The 22,371-nt window shown below is 37.5% G+C and overlaps 1 protein-coding gene across 2 annotated transcripts in view; it reads left to right on the top strand.

Moving 5' to 3' along the window:
• Nucleotides 1-22,371, top strand: part of HECW2 (HECT, C2 and WW domain containing E3 ubiquitin protein ligase 2) — a 176,785-nt gene that overhangs the window by 47,024 nt on the left and 107,390 nt on the right. For both annotated transcript variants that reach the window (XM_075756220.1, XM_075756219.1), the window contains exon 2: nucleotides 14,823-15,163. In XM_075756220.1, coding sequence (XP_075612335.1) covers nucleotides 14,872-15,163 — 292 coding nt within the window. In that variant the 5' untranslated portion in view covers nucleotides 14,823-14,871. The remainder of the gene's footprint in view (nucleotides 1-14,822; nucleotides 15,164-22,371) is intronic.

The raw sequence follows: 22,371 nt of genomic DNA, 5'->3' as shown, positions 1-22,371 counted from the left end.
AAACCAAACCCACCAAAAAAACCCCCCCAAAACCCAAACCCTTGACACCCTGCAAACCCTGGATCCGGGATGGTTGGGGAGGGATGATTGATTGAAGTCCAGAGTGCACCTGTGAATAGTAAAGGCGCCAAAATAATGAAAGATGTCAACGATGTGTCTCTTTTTTCCTGGTTCTGTGTATTTCTACAGCTGTGGTAAAAGACCGATTGTTTCTGAAACATCTGAAAAAAATCTCTTGTTTCTGATCACTGCGACTATAATATGTATTAGGAAAACCAAACATAAATCTTGAGTGCTTACTAGGATGAAGCTCTAAGGGAGGAAGAAAAGTGTGCTCTGCCCATAATATTTTGAGCTTCCAGAAAGTCATGTCAGTTTTACTCTGAATTAGTAGTTGTATGTCTATGAAAATCTCAAAATCTAAATTGTCCTCGCAAAGACTAAGGCAAGGACGTTGAAGTGAAAATCCCTGTCATGTTGTCACACCTTTTGTACTGAATCTCAGAAAAAAAGATTAAAATGGTAATAGGTGATACAAATATCTTTGTTTTTATAAACTCATCTTTAAAAATGCATATTTATCCATAAAAAGCTCAACAATAGCTCTACTGTAAGGTGATGGTGTTTTTTTTTAATTAGGAATATATCTGATGTGGTTTAAATTACTTTTTGTTGTTATACATTGAGAAATAGAGAAAATCAAAAATCATACCATAATGATTTTTATAATACAGATTTCAGAGTAATTTAAGATGATACTAGAATGTAGTGTGCTATGATTTCTTTGTTTTTGTTTCCTTTTACTACACAGCATTAGCAACTGCTAACTCAATATGCGTGCTTTGATTTAAATACTCCAAGGTCATTTTAAATACATGAGAACACAGACCAAAATGCCTTAAAAAAATAATACTAAAAAATCCCCAACATAAATAAGTGTAGGGAATTTAGGGCTCCAGATGAGATTGTCTTAACTTCTGTTTATATATTTGGTGGTATGTGTGCTAGGATTTCTTGGCTGTATTTATAAACACTGATTTCAATCTTCTTCCGTTTCCTGGTGCTGTAGCACCTACGCCCTGGGGTGGATTTATATAGAATTGTGCTGTGTTCCAGAATGTGCTTGCTCTCAGCCAGAATTAGCGCAGTCTTTATCAAAATCTTTTGTTCATTTATATCTGTAAGGTGACATGATGTTAGAAATGAATGTTAAAATGCAAACAGAATATTTGCATTTGTTGCATTTGGCTTAATTTTAGACTTCTTTCCTTGGTGAGATGATGAAGGAATGAGGAGAATGTGTATTTAAAAAATTAAATACTAAGATTAAAAAGATGTAAATAGTTATTTCAGTTTTATTTAAGTCTAGTGGTTACATCTGCTGCCATTTGTTGTGATGCAGGAGTCATCTTTCAAATGGATTCTTTCTCAACACAGAAATTGGGGATAGGGACTAGGCTGCTGAGACATGTGCCTGTTGGTAGATGGGTGAATGGGCTATGAAAACCCACACAGTTGGCTGCAGATTCCCTCAAACCTTATGGCAGAGGGTGTAGATCTTCAGAATCCTTTACGCCTGGATCCCAGAGGCTTTTTTGTGTGTGTGTTTGTGCGCAATGGTGAATTAGGGGCAATGACAACAATGTAAAAATGCACAGTGAGAGTCCTTTTAGCAATGGCCCATTTCTTCGCAGGATGCAGATGAATGAAAATTGTACAGCCTGGAGAAATCCTGTGATACATGTCTCTATTTTTAGCTCTACTTATTAAAAACTCATGCATATTTAATAGTAAAAGTATTAATTCATAATAGGCCTCATCTTTATATAGCCCACTTCGTATTGTTGTCTTTTCATTAATTGTTCATTTAGATTCTGAAGGATTTCTGCTTCATTTAGTGCAGGAACCAAGAAAAGCAGCAAATGCAGCAGTAGTCCTGCAAGAAAAAAAATTACAGTATGTGATCACTGAACTAAATAATGAATTGTAATGTGTACTCACAAGGCAAGGAAGCATGGGCAATGATAGCTTTGATATCTCTAACTCCCTAATGGTCTGCATTCTAGCTCAAATAATTTTCTCATAAAGAGAGCACAGACCAGGCACAGACAAATGTGTATTGGGTATGCTTGCAGGTGATGGTGGTGCATGTGAGTCATCGCAAGAGTATCTTTTTGTCATAGGGGAGTTCCTGAGGGCTTTTAACTATTTTTCTTTTCTCTTGAGTGTGATTACAGATTGTAAACTGTAAATCAGTAAACTGTTAAATAGGGAAAGGGGTTTTTTCTGTCCATTTCCCTTTTGTCTTCTAGTTCTTTCTTTGAAATTTAGGGTGTTTCTTTGTGCTTTTAGCCTGTCAGCTGAAGTAGACTGTGTTTCCGCAGAGCTGTGGTCCTCACCTCTGACAGCTTCAGGGATTGCACTGCAGATGTTTAGCATTAAGCAGACAGGGACTTTGTATGGCGTAGACTATGTCTAAGTGTCCTACTGATGTTCTTGCTATACCACAACAAATGCAGGTATCTTCTGTTAATAACCTTTTGATATAAAATAATTAATCTGACTCTCACGGTTATGGAAGAGCATTTGTCCAGAAGAGAGTAACTAGATACCAATCTGACTGCTTTTTACTAAAATTAAGTACTCCGTTTCTTGAATTATCCAGCTTAGAATTATTTAAGTAGTGTTTTAAAAAGAAATAGCTAAGCAGTTAATAGTTGGTGCATAAGAATTCTGCTGTAGTATTCAAGCATGAAATTCTGAGCTAAATTATATTTCTGGGGAAAACCTGAAGTAGGATATAAAATTGCAATTTGCATTTCTTTAAAACAAGTTGTTAGACTTGGAAATGTTTGTATGTCATTATTTTCTGGTTTGTAAAAGACAACCAAAAGAACTGGTTTGTTTTAGAGCCAAAGCATGTGGAGTATTAGAAGTGAAATATCCTGTAAGTACAGAGGGCAGTATCATCAACACCTTGGTGTACAGCCCTAGTGACTTTCTACTTGGATTTATTGAAGTTGAAGATCAGCATCTCTGTATAATACAGGCAAACAGTACCAACAGAATGCAGACAAATAGCTGGATTTTTTTCTTATTCTGGGCTCTTTTTTTGCATGTTATAAGGAAACAGTTTAAAAGAGTGTAGAGCAGGTAAGTTTTCTAGGGGAGGAAATCTTAAGGGCTTAACATCATTAGTTTCTGCAAAGATTACATTCATAGTTATTTGATTCTCTGCAATATTTGTAACAATAACACTGAACATAATCAGCACTGCATTTTAGCAGTGTGTTAGTTACTGTGGTAATGCTGTAAGTTCAGCTCAAAAAAGTATATATGAATATGGGGCTAATTTTTACCTTTTAGCTACAAGTCCTTATGTGTTTTGAAGTGTTATGAATACAGGGAATTGAAGAAAAGCTGATTAAAAGAAATTCCTAGTGAATCTAGGAATAGTGTTACGCATTGAATGTATTGAAATGTTTTTGCTAACGGCACCTCCTCTTTAAGGACAAACCTTGCACCGTCAGCAAGCAAAAGTCATTGCCTTAGAGCTGGCCTAACAGTTCTTCTGCTACTCCTGCTGGTTTCAGGGACATCTTTGGTAGCTGATTGCTTAGTATATTATCAGGCAAAAAGCTCCATTGAACTGTAGGCAAGCAGAAATGTTCTGACGTTTTATTTCAGCCAAAGAGTCTCCTCAAATCCTTATGGAAATGCAGTCTTTTTTGGGGGGAGATTATAACTGGTAAAATGTTCCTAACTGAAATACCAGAAAAGTAAAAGGGACAGGAGGATGGAAATTTGAATGTATACTGATGGACAGTTAGATTCATTCCAGCAAAATTTGTCAGTTTCTAAAAATAATGGTTTCCTGTTTTCCTAATCTACTGATTGTATCTATAGTTTATTTATAAGACTTAGGTACACAAAGCTTTGAGTTGGTTTTGGTTTTAAATTTTACTTTGTTCTTTAAGGAGACCAACTGAGTCTTTTTTAGATATCTTCCACCCCCGCTGCCCAGTCAGTTTTTCCAGGCTAGAACTTTCCAAAAATGGGGAATTGGGGAAATTACTTATCTATGGACCAGTGGGCACTCTTTTTTATTCTATTTGAGTCTGCTAGCATCTTTCAGTTATGGAATTCTTGAATTTGAAGTCAGTGAATACATGTTTTACACAAAGAAATTCTGTTTCTCAAGTTGATAACATCCCCTTTGTGACAAAAATGAATAAATAAGATGATGAATTGGTATGCTGCTTTGAGAGGAAAAGAGCATCCCTGTGTTTCCTGATAATGTGGGAATCTCTCTGTGTGAGAGACATATCTGTTCTGTGGTGGTTTGATACCATTACAGGGAGTGAAATCAATTTTATATGGTAGAAAACTGAGCTTGTGCAGGCTTGATAATAGGCTTGATTGTATTGGATTTGGACCTGGATGGGTGGAACAATGAATGTTCATTCATATTCATTGTATATTCCAGGTGTTTCTATCAGTATAGAATGGATTTCCAGTTTAAAATGGAATAAAAATAAATTTATATAATTGCTTATTGCATAGTATATATACTAGCTTTTAATAACTGCCAAATAAATACTTATATCGGGCTCTGTTGAGTATCACTAAAATACAGCTGTCATTTATGGATGTGACACTCATTGAACAGTATCTGCATTGCAGAGACTTGGAATGAAACTGCAGAACTACTCTGGTAGTAAGTAGTAAATAATTGTACTACTTCTTCTGTCAAGTGCATTATTTTATAAATGGCTTTTTGAATTGTGGCTTTTTTGGCCTGGGAGTTTTTCTTTCTTTTTTCAAAGGAACACATCTTTTCTTTGCTGTTTGTCAGGCTTTTTGGCATTGTACTCTTTCTTCGGTTACATGTTTATTTACTTTCCTTACTTTCTTGGACAGACAAATGCTAAATTGTTCTTTTCTGTAAAAGAGCTGTATTTTGGTCTTTACCGTCCCTTGTTGTGAAAAAGCCCTGGGAGAGGATGTATAATTGGGGAATTCTGGGCTGGTTCTGCTGATGGTCTGGAAATTCTAAAGACAGGAGGGAGTTTCAAGAGAGTTAATGGGCTACCCATTTTTCTTGTCATTACTATGTTCTTGCAGGCTTTCACATAGATAAGTATGAGCGTATATTACAGTAAATTCACATTTTCCCACCCTGCGACAAAGTAGCTTCTCACAGAGATTCTATTCTGTCTTTCTGGTATAGACATTTGAAGGGGACTATATTTTAGATGGATTGTGTGACCTGACATCAAAAGGTTAAACTGAGAGCAACTGCATCAGTACTTCAAGGGAAATTCTTCAGGACAACCAATCGACAGCAACTAGCAGCAGATATATCAGTGTCATGAACACTGAATATCAAACCTCTGGCAGCGGGGATTCTAATTTTTAAAGTTTATATAGAGTAATATTGTTTTGTGAATTATCCAAGGCCATAGTTTCATGATACACTGGGTTTAATGGCTACATGTCTACCTCCAGTATCTGCCTCATTTGTGAACTCAACTCTTTGAGGAGTGGTGCTACAGGTAAGATTACTGAAATAAGTGATCTTGGTTAATGTAAATGCCACTCCAGGGGGAGTTTGAGGGGCCTTAAAATACATACGGAGCATAGCTTCTTGGCTATGAATTTGTGCTAAAATTTCATGTCAAGTTTTGCTGCTTCATGTGAATAGTCTAGAGAATAAGAGTTTATCTGGTATGTTTCACTTACATTTATGTGCAGTTCTTATATTGCTACTTCTGGTGAAAGACGTGGATGAAAGACATGACCACAGACAAGATACATCTGCAGGCCAGCCAGATCTTGCAGCCTGGCAGCCGCAACAGAAAGGATTTTATGAACCCTCCATAATCTCTTCAGTGCAAATTCAGACAGGTTATCCAAGCTCTCAGTGTTGAACACTGCAGTTCACCTCGCTGAGTTAGCTTGAAATGTTTTAGGGCTGGCTTACTCCATCTTAGCTGTGGGGATAGCAGTGCAGGGACATGGGGTGTTTGTCTACACTGACCACACAGTATGTCAGTAAGTACACTCTAAAACTGGTGTAACTGCAGGCATGCCAAGCTATATGTATGTTTATGTATGTGTACACTAGTCTCTGGATACATATTTATGACCTTTTACTCTTTTGTCCAGTGGCCAGATCTTCTGCATACCAGCTAGCTCCATGCTGAAGCTTTTGTGTGAGAATTAATACGATAAGTTGTACTGAAAGCACGCAGTGCCTGATGGGCTGCTGGGCAGGGTGTGTAGACCTGTGAAAAATATGCAGAACCCTTCACACTGGCTTTCATAATGGGCTTGAGCAGTAACTTCTGCCTGATGCAAGGGAATTACTGTTGGTGGGATGGAAGACCCTTACTCAAGCAGCTAAGGTAATATGATGAGTGTGACATTTGTTTCCAGCTAGATACAAAAGTTTATAGGACTGAGTTTGCAAATGAGCTGTACAAAAATGCATTGAAAAGGTCTGAAATAGATATTCTGTTACACTCTGAATTAACTGAGCTATTCTCTGGCCAAATAATGTGCTGCATAGACTATTTTTTAAAAATAGTCTATTTATGCTGAACTATATGCTTTTTCCCTTAGGGAAGATTTTCAGCCAGTCTAAATTATATGGTGGTTTTGTAATCGGAGCTGATGTTTAACATCTGAGCTGAGTCACCAAATTTGAGTCCAAAGGAGACTACAGTATGTGCACTTTCTTGCTTTCCTTTTTTTTTTTTTCCCTTCCCTCTCCTGTATGGCAACATCCCTGTGAAATTTCAGCACAGTAATTTTTAGCTTTACCTTAAAACATCTGAATATATTTTCCAGAAGTAAATTCCAGTGCTAGTTGTGGTTTCCCAGCAGCAAGTTCAGAGGATGAGTTAGCAGACCGAAGGCAGGGTATTCTCAGCACAGTTTGCTTATTTTGTTATTTTGCCAGTTGTTTGGGCATGGCTCAGAGCGGGGCACAAAGGAAAAGGGCATCCAGACAAGATTCTGTCCTCTTTTGCTCAGTCTGTGGTTACTCCAACTTCCTTCACAGATCAAGCATGGGAGTGATTTTGGTACTATGAATTGCTTTTTGGAGGAACCTCTACTCTTCAGTGAGGAGGCCAGCTACCTGGCACAGCCACCTGCTTGGCATAGGGCACGTAATTTCATCTGGCACTCCCATGGAGAATGGAGAAGTCAAAACATTTCTCTTAGGAGAAGATTTACAAAATACTGTGGCTTTCAAGATGCTTCAGTTGACTTTCTTGCAATTTTCTTGATTAAAGAGGACATCTGGTTAAATGATCCTGCGCATATAGGTCCATTTCTGGAAACTAGCAAGGTTATAAAATTCTTTCATCATCATTACTTTGGGCTAAGCTGCTTCTAAGAGTATCCAGTAATTGTCCTATTATGAAAGTCTGGGGGGATTTGTTAGAGGAGAAAGTAAGCAGTCAGCAGAAAAATAAAGTGTTTCTGAATGTAACTTGTTGCTTTGCACTTCTGGATAGAGTGCTTTATATTTCAAGACAGTTACTATCTAATTAATTTAAAGTTGAATTAAAATAAATTTGAATTTTACTCCATTTAAAAAGAAAGAAATAAATTAAAGAACATTTACGTACTTAAACTATATTTAAGTCCTGTGTCAGTTATGATGGTAGTTTCCTATCATTTTTAATATATTTTCAAGAGTACTCCAAATGAAAGAAATATCCAGAACTGGTTATTCAAGGAAAAGCAGTGAATACAAATTTACTGTCAAGTATGCAAATTAGAAGAACTGGGGAAAAGAGAGAGATCTTTCCTTTTTAATCTCTCTGAAATATCCTCAGTATCCTTGTAATTAAAAAGAAAAATGGTGTCAGAGGTGTTAATGATGTGATTTTTCATGTTTATAACATCTCTCTTTTGCTTTTATTTCAATCTCAAATTCTCTAGGTTTAGAATGGTTTTTTTCCCTCCAAGATTATCCATCACTAGACTTATTCATATCATTTACCTGCATAATTTATTATTTAAAACATGCAGAGCTAATGAGCACTCAAGCATTCTAGGTAGCAATATTGAAAAGTTATGATTATATTTTAGCTGAAGGATCTCATCAGTTTTCTGCCTGATGTTGATGCTCAGAACTGTGCAAGTTATGTAGTATAAAAGTTGTTATATTTTTTTGAAATACTGAACTTCATGATCTACTGAAAAAAATATTAAATTTCCACTACATGATACAACTTAATTCATGTACTAAACCATCCTAAAGACTTAAGATATAGCCATGGTCATGTAAGTAAAGATGCCATATTACCCTTGACTTGGTAAAGAGTGGAAAAAAATAGAGATCCGAAATAACTGATTTTTCTTGGCTCTTGAATACTGTGACAGCTTTCATATTCATCTTTATCTGGGTGGCTGAATAGGAAGCATCCAAACGTGTCAGCTTAACTCAAATCTGATAAAATGTTGGCTAACGGGGAAAATCCTAATAATCAGACAGTGAAATACCTTCTGAGAGAAATTCCATTATATGGATTGCAGGAAACTTGATGAGTAGAAATTCTTGGAAATATTCTGGGAGGAATGACAAGAGTGTCTGGGCAGAAAGATTAATCTTTTCTCTTATTTCTCTCTGTATAGAAAAGGATGCTTCATGCCAGTTTTGTCTGATTTTAATATTTTTTTTTAATAGACCAATTCTGTGTCTCCAAATAGTTGTAGAAATACTAGATTACCGGCCTGGAAGGAAATTTAAAGAGCTACGGAGTTAATTTCTTTGTCTCAGGCAAAATCAGGTACTGGCAATCGTGCTGAGTAAGTAGCTGGTGAATTTCACTGGGAGGGCCCCTCTGCCCTGCTGGCAGGGGTACACAGCAGCTCTAAAAGAGCTTGAAAGCTCTTTAGTACTGAGAGCAGGATAAGTGCAGACTGGTTAAGCATATGAGTTAACCATACGGTTAACCATCAACCAGCTTCTTAGGCAGGTTTTGCAGCTGACAGTGAATTTTGAAGCCAGCGTATGGATAGCTGCAAATGGACTGTAGTTACACCTTATCCTAGAGAATAGGCTAGTTTTGAGTTCTGTGGGGAGAAAAATCCCCAGATTCTGAACTTATTCAAAAAGCGTTTTCTTTTCTCAGCCACTTAAAGCTCAGACCTGGTCAGTTTGAGCCCTTTATTGTAGCATTTATAGATCTTTGTACTGAACAAAGCAATGTCACACAGTGTATCATTGGGAAACCAGCATATTTTCTGTTCCTCATATTCTTAATGTGTTGTTCTGCCTGTATAATTAAGTGGATGGCCTATCTCAGCATGGGAGTGGCATTTGAGAGAGATACCAAGCATCATCTGAATGCGTCCAAAGAAGACCAGCGAAGCTGGTGAAGGGTCTAGAGCACAAGTCTTAGGAAAAGTGGCTGAGAGAACTGGGGTTGTTTAGTCTGGAGAACAGGAGGCTCAGTGGAGATTTTATTGCTCTCTATAACTATCTGAAAGGAGGTTGCAGCCAGGTCAGTGTCAGTCTCTTCTCCCAAATAACAAGCAATAGGGCAAGAGGAAATGGCCTCCAGTTGTGCCAAGGAAGGTTTAGATTGGATATTAGGAAAAATTTATTTACCAAAAGGGTTGTCAAGCACTGGAACAGGCTGCCTGAAGAAGTGGTTGAGTTGCTGTCCCTGGAAGTATTTAAAACACACGTAGATGTGGTGCTCAGGGACATGGTTTAGTGATGGGCTTGGCAGTGCTAGGTTAATGGTTGGACTCGATGATCTTAAGGGTCTTGTCCAACCTAAATGATTCTATGAATGGGGGGGAAAATTTGGAGGCCATTTGGGCTGTACTGTTCTTCCTGCCCATCTGACGTGCAGCAACGGACACACTCAGGTGCAGGGCAGTTCCTGAGGGCTCTCCCTGCCGAGCCCTGGCCAGTGGGTTGCCACGCTGCCCACATCCTCGCCTCGCTCGTCTCGCAGGTGACGTGACGTTCCAGTGTGGTGACATGAAGCTGATCGCCCCTGAGAAACGTGTTAATTGTCGCTTCCCCAGTAGCACCCTCAGCCACCCGCTTAGAGCATAAGTCTTGTCCAGCAGGTGACCGGTCGTGCTCTTGGGGCCAGCCCTGTACAGTCTGTTTACAGTAAATGCTGTGGGAAGAGGCTGCTAGTAAGAGCCATAAGCCACATAAAAGAAGATCACTACGTAAACAAGAAATGAATCACCGTTATGAGTAAGATATACAGGGCAGCATGTGAACTCTGGTTTCTTTTGCATACTGGGGTGGGAATTTTTTGGTTATTCCTGTGCTGGAATTCCCAGACTTTCATTCATGTATTTTTTTTAAACTATTGAATATTTAACTGCATGTCGGAAATGCTTTGACATTGCTTTTCAGTCTGCTTTAGTGAAGAACAGTGGGCAAGAGGATTTTCCTGATCTGTATTTTGTGGAAATTTTTTCCAGTTCTGGTCCCTCTATGATTAGTAATTGAGGAATATATTTAGATAGAAATAATCCTGAACTTGTGCCACTTAGAGATTAAGAGAAATCAGTCCTATTTCTCTCTAAGCTTCTTGTCAAGTATTGAAGAAAACACTGTGATACAGATAAGCAGCTTTGCTACAGGTTTCACTTTTCAACTAAAATACCTTTCTAAAGTTAGTATCTGCTGATATTATATTTTCCTATGTTTTGCCTACATTTTCCCTATGCTTTTGATTCAGTTTCCACATTTCACCTTGCCTTCATGAACACTATTCCTTGGCAGCTTAGTCTGATACTTAGTGAAATCGCTCCTCTGGTCACATTCAGCCTGGCAAGCCAAAGCTTCATGTCAGGGCAGGTACACGCAGCTAATCATGGGTATTGTCTTTACAGTATAGTCTGGATGCAAATGCCGCTTCAGTGACACTTAGCAGGAATTGAAGGTGGGAGAATAATTCTTATTGTCAGTCTCTGGCAGGATGTATGTGCTAGTGTACTGTTAGTTATATGTTATTAATGACAGACATTGGGAATCATTAACCAAATGTCAGATAAGCAATTCCTTCTGTATGCAGAAAAGCATTGTGTAAGGTTTTTATCCCATTTTCAGACTGTAAATAATTAAAGTAGTGGCTCTTTTTTCCAATCCATCGTTCCTTATAGTTCAGGTTTTATAGCAATCACCTTTTCCCCTTTTACTATCTGAGTCTCCTATTTCTCTCTTTACAAATCTTCTTAATTAACCTGCCAGCTTTCTTCGAGATGCTGAGTAGCAGAGTACTGTTTTGCTAAATTTAGAAATATTCAAAAAGCTTACAAACTACCCCTTGAATTCTTGGAGGTATTTTTTTCCATAATAGGAGCTCATTCACATGTGAGTTTACCTTGTTCATTGCAAATTGATTTCAATTGCTTCAAGTTATGTCATATGTTAGGCTCATTGTTTAAATCATGACTTTTAGACATGGATTTATGAGTAGGATCAGAGAAGTTATCTGGCATTTAGATTTGTGGTTTACGTTACTTTCAGAAACTGTGACCATGTCCTTGATTCACCAGAGTGGTAACAATTAGAACTTAAGAAAATGGACGGTTGCAAAGGAGTTAATGTTTTTCTCAGGCTGCTCTCATCTCTCAAACTGTGGGATAGTCTTAGCTAGTACAAGTGAGTTCTCGTGTGTCCTTAAACATGGATGACTTTGTCCATCTGCCACATATAAATTTTCAATATGTTCCAACAAATGCCACTGCTGCCCCGGGTACAGCGTACTGCTCTGCAGCTGAAGGAAATTGTTTCATCCCTCTTATTAAAACTTTGCCTTTAACTTGTAATTCTCCTGCATGATGCTTATTTTGCAGTGATTTTTCTTCCTTAAAACCACTGTATACAATAGTTCAAAATTACATAAATCTCTAGTTGTGGGACAGAGGAAAACTTGATAGGGCACTCTCAATCTGTTAATTAATCTCGCCTATCTCCTAGTGTGGAGGGCGGTGGTACCCAGGCAGATGTACGTGCTTGCTCAGTTGCAAGTCAGAGCTCTTCCTGACTAGGGAGTACAACCCTTTCACTGTGACATTTAAGACTTAACTGTTAGGGTGTATGTTGCCCAGATCACAAAGTAAAAAAGGAGGAGGTAAAAAAAAAAAAAAAAAAAAAGAGGATTGCAGCAACTGGGTGATCCCTGTGTTCTTTGTTGGTTTGTAGGGAAGTTGATGGCTATTTCTCATTTACCTTTCTGATCTCAAAGTCACCCAGGATTTTCAGATCTATCGAATAATACTCTGCATAGAAAAACAAGATACTAACTTCCCTGACTCTTATTTAAGAAGGCCCTTTGTACTAAAATTTCCTTTTCGTCACTGACGCTGGTGTTAAGAGTGTGCGGGAACATGACAGAGGAGGAGTTAGTGAACCCTGCTGACGTCCAGCACCAAAAATAAAATGTTTTGTGTATGCAGCCAAAACATTGCTCATGTCAGGAAAGACTGTGCCGCGTACTTTGTGAAGTAAATATGGTAATCTCTGTGTCACTTACGTATATGTAGAATTATTGAACTGAATTTTTGTTTCTTTTCTGCAATATTTGATGCTGAACAATGTACAGTGTGTGATGAATTGCATACAACTGGATGAGTTGAACTTTATTTTTCCCCTTTGCTAGTTTTAATATTTCAAAACATCTCCACTTCCAGAAAAGTGGAAAAATAGCAAATGAATTTGTGATACACTGGAAAAGTGCGTATATTCAAATGTTATTAAAAAGAAAATTGAAGATGAGTGACAGGAAACAGAAGTGAACAGGAGAGAGAGGTTTTGAAGATTTGTCATGTGGGTAAAGAGGAATGAATAGGAAAAGTCTCAAAATATGGAAATGCCTTTTTTGGGGGGATTTTTGTTTTTTCTTTAAAAAAAATTAATAATCTTGGCATCTTCGAGTGTTCTACTCGTTTTTTCTTTTTAATAACTAAATGTCTTTTGACTTCTAGAGGCAAAGATTTCTGTTTAATAAACCAGTTGTCAGACATTTGATGGATAGTGGTAGTGTACTGTAGGTCTAATTACAATTATAATACTGTGGAAGTGGCCAGCCAATCCATTCGCTTCTCGTGGGCTCTACCTAATTGTGCCTTACAGGTTTCCTTGCTTGGAACAAGGAACATTATAGCAGGTGACCCTCAGCACTGGCTGACAGCGCTTGGGTTATTTTAAGAGAACAAATATATCTGTGTATGATAGCTGAAGGCTATGACACCAAAAAGAAAGCCCAAGAATTATGCACAGGTACCTCTTATTTGCTTTTTTAATACATGTACATGCACATATTTTTAATATATGTGGTTATTTGTATGTATAAAAATAAGGAGATCTTTCCTTCAGTATACATCCCTCATGGAAGATACTGTAGTGGAGTAATTATCTTGTCACTGGTTAAGTTGCAATCTGGTCAGAAATATTGAAACACTATTTTCAAATTGTGTGAAGAGTGTAAGGAGGTGCCCAGGACACAATGTCTTCCCAGTGAGCTCTGTAGTTCCTGGGCAGGAGGACTACTTTGGTTTGGCTGGGAGGAAATACATGATTTGTATTCCAGGTGAATATAGTATGGAAGATAATTTTTACAGTTTTGACTGAAAAATACATTACCAGAAAACTCAGTTTCTTCTGAAAGCAAATGGTTCTGCCAAATGAAGACCATTTTATTTCTTCTGTAAAATAAAGAAATAATGAGTTGATATAAACTATACCTTTTGAAAAAGGCAAACAGCTTTAGTCAGTCATGAAACTTAGTTAAGGAAATTGTCATATTCCTTCTATGGCAAGAGGTTCACCATCATCGATTCTATCCTGCTACAAGCAAGTTCACTTTGTTTTAATATTTTGCTATTCTTGTCTTTCTTTTCTGATGATTTATCGCTAATGATTACTCAGTTTTGAGTAATGAGAGGGGCTTATTTTCAAATGGTGGTACTTTTAGAAGCTATGGATAATGAGATGCAAGTTCCGCTTTTGAAAGTATGATATGATATTGGCATGACCATTCCAGTGAAGACCTTCTAGTGTCTCCTCAGGGCTAGAGGAAAGCTGTTGAATTTATAAGGGCTGTGTTTTCTGATCTGTGGAAAAGAACAACAAAGTCTGATTGCACAGATAAACTGACGTGCACTAATTGAATATATATCCATAGACTAAAGTACTTCATTCAATGGTCTAACAGGTTTTTGTATGGTATAGAGAATCTCAGAAGCTATGCTTTGTATCTTTAAAAAAAAAAATCCTTACCAAATTATTTTATAGTAGCACAAATCTGTGATACCATATTTCTACTGAAATGATCCGACTAACCTCGTTAATATCTTCAACACTTTTCTGATTGTGAGCATATAATGCATAGAGAGTATTCTTGGAAACTAACATATCTAAGTGAAAGTATGTCATGTTGCTGTGATTTCTTTGGTTGAAGATGAGCTCATTATTTCTTCACTCCTTAGGCTGCTGTCATATGAGCTTTGTTACTGTGGCTATTCTTGTCTGATAGATGGTCTTGGATGTTTTGCTTTCTGTTGCTTTGTGGCTTATAAATGTTATTTGATGGTGTGTAGTTAACTCTGAATTTTGTTGCAAGTCATTCATGCTTTTTTTTTTTTAAATGTACGGAACACTAAGGTGGCTGCAGTGGTAGAGCAATGTAGTAAAAGATTTATTGAGTCCATTTTAGGCTTCTGTAGGAACATTTTTGCACTAAGGTTTTTCCATTTAATGTTTGACTGAGTAACCTGCCTGCTGTCTTATTTTAACAGTTTCTTTGTTTTCTTCTTTACGATAGATCTCTGAACAACAACTTTTTCACATAAATTGACAAAAGCGGAGAAGAGATGGCTAGTTCAGCCCGAGAACATCTGCTTTTTGTGCGACGTCGCAACCCACAGCTACGGTATACTCTGAGCCCAGAGAATCTGCAGAGTTTGGCATCTCAGGGCACCATGGCTGAGAACATGAACTTGCAGCGTGCCAACAGTGACACTGATTTAGTGACCTCGGATAGCAGGTCTAGTTTGACAGCAAGTATGTATGAATACACCTTGGGGCAATCTCAGAACCTTATAATTTTCTGGGATATTAAGGAAGAAGTGGACCCAACTGACTGGATAGGACTTTATCACATAGGTAAGTCAGAACCACATTGTAATATTTCTGTGTGTTTCTTGCTCTTTTGCCACTTCATCTTTCCTTTTCTGATATGTGTTCTGGCACACTTCATAATTAATCTAAAGATAAAATTGAAGACTGCAGAGAATTACCTTGGATTTTTCATTGCTTTTCTTAGTGCAGTGAACTATGTAAAACCACAATTTTAATTAATGTAGATCTGGTTGTACAGTGACCTGCTAGAAGGTGAAATGCATTCTTCTTAAACAACAAATGTCCATGTGGTTTCCTGTTTCACCACTGCTGGTGACTGGCTTACAGACTGCAAAATTCAGAGTACCGTATTCATCGTGTAATCTGACATGCTTACTGTCCAATGTTTTTACAGTGTTTTGGACAAGTAAATTCTTAACATGTGTGAAAAAAGTATTTTAAGTCTCTAATTTTGTAGACCTGAAATTGTATCAATTCTGAAGGAGTTAGAATTTCTATTTATGAAGAATTCTTGTAGAAGGAAATCCTCTAAAGAGATGCTTTCATGTGCTTTTTTTTTTTTTTTTTTTTTTGTACTGTTCAGGATATTTCATAGAAGGGAGATGGAAAGAGCTCTAGGCTGGCATGCAAGGTGCTCACATGTGTGAGCAGTGTGTGCGTTAGCAAATAATATGGCTCAAAAGGAGCGGATCAGTAGGTCAAAGCAGTTGGTGCTGAGACCGTAGCATCAGCAGCGGATTTGGGTTGGGGTTTTCCATTGTATTATGTTTTACCAGGTCCCTAGATCCAAACATCTCTGCTGCCTGTGTGGTTTAGAGCTCTCCAAAGGACAATCTGTTATGTCCCCAGTAGGAACTGAAGCGTAGCTACTGGGTAGCTGTAGTGGCACGTGGTGTTTAGTCATCTTTTCAAGGAATCCAGTTCATGTGCACTGAAATTACTCTCTTAATTTAACCAGTGCTTAGTAAGTGGGACTGAGGGGTTGATTTGTTTCAAAATTGCACTGCTGCTCTGTGCCTAATTACTAAGGTAGAAAGGAACTGTCAATTCAACCTGCCAAAAGCAAGTATAGCAGAAACTGGTGGAAACAGGTGTGACCACTGGAATTTTGTCTGTGCTGGGACTAAGCTTAGCATAATGAAATTGGTCTTGGTAGGATTTTGGAGAGATACTTGCTGTGCTAGCTTTTTCCAAGATGTTCCATCTCTGTATCACTTAGTGTTACATGTTGTGGAGATGCTGTTTCCAGGTTTTTTTTTTTGTCTGGTATTTTTTTCCAGCATTACTGCAGCTCCACAGAATGGACAGTATTGACTTGTGCTGTTCCAGTGCTTACCTGGGTATGAAAGCTGTATTGGAGTTGCTGCATGAGCTGCAGTATCTCCTGGGTTCAACTGTGGATATGTGCTAACGTTTAAGTTTAATGTTTAATGAAGTGTCTCCATAACACAGAAATGAATCTTCCCAACAACACTAGTAGCCTGAAGTGTGGTCAGTCCTGTAAATGCACAGACTGCTAAATGGAGCTTAAACATGCTAATTTAAATACATTTTGAGCTTCCTCTGAATAAAGGTTTGACACCCCTTCCCATTGTTGTTTTTTTTCATGGTTCACAGTACTTTGGGATTGGTATTCAAGATGCTGAAGTACAGCATCTTTCTATAAAATTCTCATTGGTTCTTATTCTAGGCTAGAAGTGATTTTTACTTTACTGTCATGATTAAAAATATTTCTACTTTCAGTCTGTTGAGCCCTTAAAACACAAACAATGTTAATGTACCACAGGGTAAGAATCCTATAAGGAACAGCCAAAATTACACCTTCTTGGGCCTAAAACCCCCATCATGCTACTGTGTAATCTCAAACACGCCTGAGTGTTTGAGATATATATTGGATCTCCTGTTTTCTTTTTAAGTGATGAAAAGTCCAGGAACTCATTCACATTGAGTTTTTGTCTCTGCTGCCACTTGAAATCCATGAGCGCTGGTGAGAGTTTTGTTACTGATTTAAAATAGATCTGAGCAGAGTCTTTCCTTTAAGACTTGTGGTTTCACCATTCTGAATGATGGAATTGCACATTGTTTACAACAGAGAGGTAAGGATATATTCAGCCTGATAGGCATGCCTGTCTGCCTTTGATTTAGGTTTTTTGATAAACTCTTTCACGTATCTAGCATCTTTTAAAAGTAATAAACAATAAACTTTTATAGACATAGCTAAGGTAAGTTAAGTCCCACAGGGTATAATCCAGGATTTTTAGTCCTCGTAATAACTGCCATGAAGCACCTCCAGTTTGCACTTACTCCTTTGGAAGTTGAGGACACTCACTTCTTATTTTCTCAGGAGAAGGATGTTTGTGTGTGAATATTATTAAAAGATAAAAGCTCTGTTCTTGAGCGCGTTATTAATATTCAACATAGTTGCTTGAGGTTATCCATCCTGTTCTTTCTTTAAAATGAAAACCATTTAACTTACAAAGTTGCTCTCCTGACACAGCCTCCTGAAGGCAGTGGAAATTGTGTGTGGTCACTAATACAAGACAGCGTGAGGGTTATGTCAGTGTAGTGCTGTACTGCCAATGTACCCCCCTGTCTTCTAGTAAAGCACCATTTTTCGACAAGCTAGGAACGGAAAAAGGCAAATATTTTGCTTTTATTTTAAAAATCACATTGCACAACCAAAAGCACAGTCCTGTGGTGCTTTTTTATGTCGGTTCTACAATTAAGTGTCATGAAAGCTATATTAAAGTTGTTGGGGAAAAAAAGCAGTTGTTAATTCTGTAAAAGAAGAGAAGGTGGCATTCTAAAGATGAGCATTATTCTGAGCTCAGGCATTAGTACACAGAGATTTGGCAAAAGTCTGAAGCAATCCAGGTAAATTTTCACTTCAAATTCATTTCATAGAATACGTCAATTAAAAAAGGAATTGAAAATGACAAACTGGGAAACTGCCTTCCCTCTTCATTCATTAATTTATTAAATTAGTGCACTCTCATTAGTTTTCTATCATGAGAAGGCGGTTATTTCTGTGCTTCTTAGTACAGTTTTACTGCATGGTTAAAATTGCAGTGGCTCGCTACGAATCCCACCAAAATTATTAGATTCCTTTCTTTTCTTAAGAGGCTGACTACAAATCATGGTCCACAGTCACCCTGATATTGGTTATGCAGTTGGTCACAAGACTGTCAGTAATCAGAGTCACTGCAGTTACTACTTGGTGGTTTGCAGATGACTGCCTACACTGGGGAATAGTAGATGGAGCTTTTTCTAAGTGCAGTACACCTTCAGTGAAATGTTTGGCTTGCTAAATGGCTATGAAAATAGATGTTATCTTTTTAAAAAGAGAAAAGCCTAAGGGGAGAAACACAGAATCATCTTATTCTGAAGGACTGATTTTTTTTTTTTTAAAGTGCATGTGGATTTTTTCCAGACTTAAAAAAAAAAAAGGAAGAGGGGAAATCATAAATTAACAAATACTTTGTAGAAAAGACTGTGTATTTTTTTTAAACATTTGTTCACTATAATGTCCTTGTGATACTCCTCTGCAGTAACTTTTGATCTTTTATTTTTAAATGCAAGAAGTTGAAATTAATTGTGTAAAATGCTACATAGCTGTGCATAGCTCAATTCATGCTCAGTTTTTCTAGAATTTTTTATTTTAAGGAATGTTTTTACATGTCAAATTTTCTGGTTTTAGTACCATACTTGTATCTTCCTCTGTTTCATCACTGTCTGCAGCCAAATGTGATTTATTTTCTTGGTGAGGGACTGTTTTTCACAGAGGGTCTTTTCTTTGGCAGTATATGCCTAAGGATTACCAGTAGAAAAGTGTATGTGAGGGACACAGCGTATTTTGTGAAGGGAAGCATCCTTTTTCCTGACTGTTTCTAGTTTTGTACTGTCTGAACTCTTTAAAGTGTCAGTAGCACTTCTTGAACAGCCTTGTCCATCAAGTTTTGTTGAAGCAGCTTTCTAGCTCCAGAGGCAAGATGCGTGGAGAATGTAGATAACACATCTATAAAAGCACAGAAAGGTGTCCCAGTGAGACTACATGCAAGAGAGAAATGTTATTTCTGAGCTTTAGCTCTTCTTTAGGTAAATCGGGCAGTGTTGCATGAAATGTGAAATTGTCAAACCTGAAATACAGGTTTATAATTTTGAATTCAGCTTTAAACTTTGCCTAGAATGGGCTGCTTCTTTCTTCTTCAGGACTGGTTATGAGGATTGTCACTTGAAGGTGACAAGGTGTGATGAAATTCAGAGGGGGCTTTTTAGAACAGGTATTCTACCTGTGCTTACTCTGAAGAGTAAAGGTAAAATTTCAGTCTTTCTATCCTAATGAGAAGGAAGAGGCCCATTCTCTCTCTTTTAAATTTATTTATTTTTTAAAGAGCTAAAGTAGGATTTAGACTGAAAACCTTTTTCATCTTCTCAAGTGGTACAAGGATACACAATGTAACAAACACATTTTGCATCCTGTTAGACCCATGAAGTTTTCGTTTCCTCTGTGGTACTGACCCAGCTTTTGCTCTGTACATGCGTGCTTTAAAAATGTTTCTTCCAAGCAATATTTAAGCTATTGGAGTTTTACAGACATTATTTCCTCTAATTCAGAGGAATCTGAATCTTGCTATGGCAAGAGTGGTCAGGCTCTGGAGTCCTGTAGTCGGTAAGGCTGTGCAAAGTATTGGACCCAGTTGCAAGAGAAATGGCTATTCAGTTCGTAGGGACTATAAGACATTCCAGTTTTCTTGCCAATGTGTTATTGTAGCGACAGGGTACCAGGACTTCCTTGGGAGGTGAGAACTGATCAAGATGATGAGCAGGTGGACTCTCCACTGCTCGTGGGATGCTGAGGGAAGTTGAATCTTGATGAGTTTTATCGGTTGCCATGAAGTCTCATATTTAAAGAAATCGGAAAGTAAAAATAAAGAATAAAAAGTCAGGAGAGAAGCAAACCCTACTTTTGATTTAAATAGATTAGCTCCCATGGCCAAATTGCCCAGGTCGGCCTATTTTTGTCCTAATTTGTGGAGTCCTAGTTAGGAGATGCATGCCCTTATTGTAGAGATCCTTAGCACATTTAGAATGCTGTCTATCAAAGGTCATTCTATTTATTTCCATCAACTGCTTTTCACAGGCTGCTTGGCTTTTTGTCATAACTATTGCATGGATCCACAATAGCATTATAAAAACAAAAATCAAAACAGAAAAAACTGATGCAGAGTTATATAGGGCAATTTAGATAGAATCTAGGTTTATACTAAGCCTCCCAGGGTAATGGACTTTGGAGCCTTTCCATTTCAGGTCAGACAAGATTAAAAAGAAAAAAGCTTTCACATAAACTGCCTTTAATACACTTAAAATAGTGGCTTACATGAGACAGATTATAAAATGTTAAGATACTTTATTCCCAAAAGATTTCTCTGGTCTCAGTTATAGAAAACAGAAAGTAATAACTTTATTATCTTCCAGAAATGCCTGATTATTCACTTGATTTTTTTTTTCTTCCTGCTTTAGCAACATGAGTACTTTTCTGTGCTTTAAAATCTGAGCACTACTGTTAATGTCTATTGACTAGTCAATATGCATAACAGTATTATTTTGTGGTTACTCTTCATTCTGGCTGCAGCTAAAGCCTGCAAACTGTGGGCTTGACTCTTTCTCTATAGAAGAGTTGGTCTTTACCCAACTGGCTCCATGGTAGAGGCTTTGGTTTAGGCTTCCAGGAAGCTGGCATTGCGCCGTTTGTCATCAACCATTGGGGATTTTGGTGTTTTTTATGACATCATCTGAATATCTAAGCACTGTGGTGGTTTTGTTCTCTTCAAAAAATAAACAAAAGGACTAGCTATGACTCTGAAGTTCTGGAAGAGCCATACCTGTGCATGTTGAGATGTCGGTGAAACTCACTGGCGATGTAAGCTTAAATAATGCACATAAGAAAGCAAAATTCGTAGTCAACAATAAATAGGATTACAGGAGAGAACTTGAATTCATGTTGGCCAGTGTCTGGGATTGGCACTAGTCCATGTCTACCTGATGTTGATATTTGTGATAAGCAAAAGTATGTGGAAAAATCTGCCTTGAAATACCTCATTTGCTGGTGACTTAGTAATATTTAGGGAAAGGCCACCTCTTGCGTTGGCTAATTAAAATTGAAGGCGGTCTAATATAGGAATTGTATCCTAAATCTTATGTGGTGAGGCCTTGCAGTGATTTTAGAAAAGGTCTCTAACAAGCAAGGGTCTTCAGAAGCTTTCCCTCCAGGTACAGCACTTCAATCTTATTCTTTCCTTTTTTCCTAGATCCTGACCCACATGCAAAGTTACTTTTTCCCTTTTTCCTCAACACAGAATGTGGTACTTTCTCTTCAGTTGTGAGCTAAAAAATTTTGCTCAAAAATCAGTGTATGGACAGCATAATACCTTCTCTTTACTGCAAAAATTAGAAGACATGAATGCTGTCTTTATGTATTTTCATTGCATGCAGCAAATGCCTTAAAAGATACACTCACTACATTAAAATACACTCACTATATTTGTTTTAAGAAGAAAATAATTAATTCCCCGCTAAAAAATAAAAACAAACCCTAGAATCTTGCAGGATGATATTTGTGTCTGGAAGAAGTTCAAACTGTAACAAAGTGTTGCCAGAACATCCAAACTTTTCAGTTAATTGTGTTTTTTAAGTTTTTGACATACCCCTGACCTGAAAACTAGACAAATGTAGCTGCAGGGAGGACACTTTCAGCTGTGTTGTCAGTATCTTTCCACTGCAAGAGGTTTTGGCATGACAACATTTATAATCCTTTGGATAGAAAGCAGTGTTCTCCCCACCCTGCATTTTTGATATAAGTGGCTGTTCCAGCAGATGGGAAGATGGCAAATACAAACACTGGATAATGGAAAACAATATACACTTCTGAATTCATAATATTCCCTTTTACCATAAAACTGCCTTGTGTTAGCTTTTTTTTTGTTTGTTTGAAGGAAGTTGGCTTTAATTTTGATTTTTTTTTTTTTTTAAAGATGTTTGCTGAGCTGTTTTCTATCATCAAATCAACATGTCATACAGTATTTTCAAAATAATTTGGGAAAAACAGTTATTCCAAATCACTGGCAACTAGATTGAACAAGTAGCTGCATTAATGCATCTATTGATTTGTTTCATGTAAGTAATAGATTATGGATTAGTTTTGCATTATGCACAGTGTTAGAATTCCTCCTATA

This window comes from Balearica regulorum, chromosome 6 (assembly GCF_011004875.1).
Source record: "Balearica regulorum gibbericeps isolate bBalReg1 chromosome 6, bBalReg1.pri, whole genome shotgun sequence".
In the NCBI taxonomy this organism is placed as follows: domain Eukaryota; kingdom Metazoa; phylum Chordata; class Aves; order Gruiformes; family Gruidae; genus Balearica; species Balearica regulorum.
Note: the sequence above shows the minus strand (reverse complement) of the source record. Positions and strands in the feature narration are given on the sequence as shown.